The sequence below is a fragment of the Plasmopara halstedii genome (genome assembly GCF_900000015.1).
Source record: "Plasmopara halstedii genome assembly, contig: Scaffold_2061, whole genome shotgun sequence".
NCBI lineage: Eukaryota > Oomycota > Peronosporomycetes > Peronosporales > Peronosporaceae > Plasmopara > Plasmopara halstedii.
This window is the reverse complement of record NW_020188969.1, coordinates 2,219,164-2,219,827: the sequence shown is the minus strand read 5'-3', so window position 1 is coordinate 2,219,827 and position 664 is coordinate 2,219,164. Positions and strand designations below refer to the sequence as shown.

The following is a 664-nucleotide window of genomic DNA, read 5'->3' as shown; positions in this document are numbered from 1 at the left end:
CCGAGTGTAGCCATTCTTGGTTCACCGTTACATTGAAGGCGTGTGCCATGGAGATGGATGAACTCAAGCAGAAGAGATGGACTAACGGCAGTGAGGCTGTGCGAGCAATCATAGACATTGCACTAGCACAAGGGAAGTAAGCAATCGTCATCAACAGAGGAGGGACGTTTTGTTTATTACAGTGTGACAGTGCAACTATTGGTTGTGAGTGGTGATCCAAGGATCACCCAGGAGACTGGCATGTGACGGGAGGCGGCTTCGATCACCATAACTGTGTTAGTGTGGCTAAGCCATCACGAATTCAGTTAGTCATCAACCCTGTGGACCGTGGTGCACTTGCAGCTAACCCAGCTATGTCAACCAGCGCTCTCGTCGCACAGCTTCGACACCGAAAGAAGGTAACAGCGTCACAGCACGTGATGTATCGCGCCAAGGACTGTATGATGGCAGAGCTTCACGATGGAGACCCGCTGAACATTCGCCTCTTGCCCAGTCTGTTGGCAGAATTTCAGCGTCTGAATACTGGAGTGTTGACGGAGGTTTAGTATGACGAACGCGGCGATTCAGATGAGCGATTGTTTTGTACAGTCCCTCATGGTTCACCGGTGGCCTTGGTGTTTATACGGAGTGGACGCAGCGCACATTAACACCGCAAGTACAAAGA

General features: G+C 50.9%; 1 protein-coding gene across 1 annotated transcript; it reads left to right on the top strand.

The window, feature by feature from the left end:
• Positions 1–47: 47 nt before the first annotated feature.
• On the top strand, positions 48–545 carry PHALS_02968 (uncharacterized protein; the record flags this gene model as incomplete). The annotated part of the gene is made up of 2 exons (XM_024717442.1): positions 48–98; positions 222–545. 2 exons carry the CDS (start codon positions 48–50, stop codon positions 543–545), a joined length of 375 nt encoding a protein of 124 aa, XP_024582941.1.
• Positions 546–664: the final 119 nt, after the last annotated feature.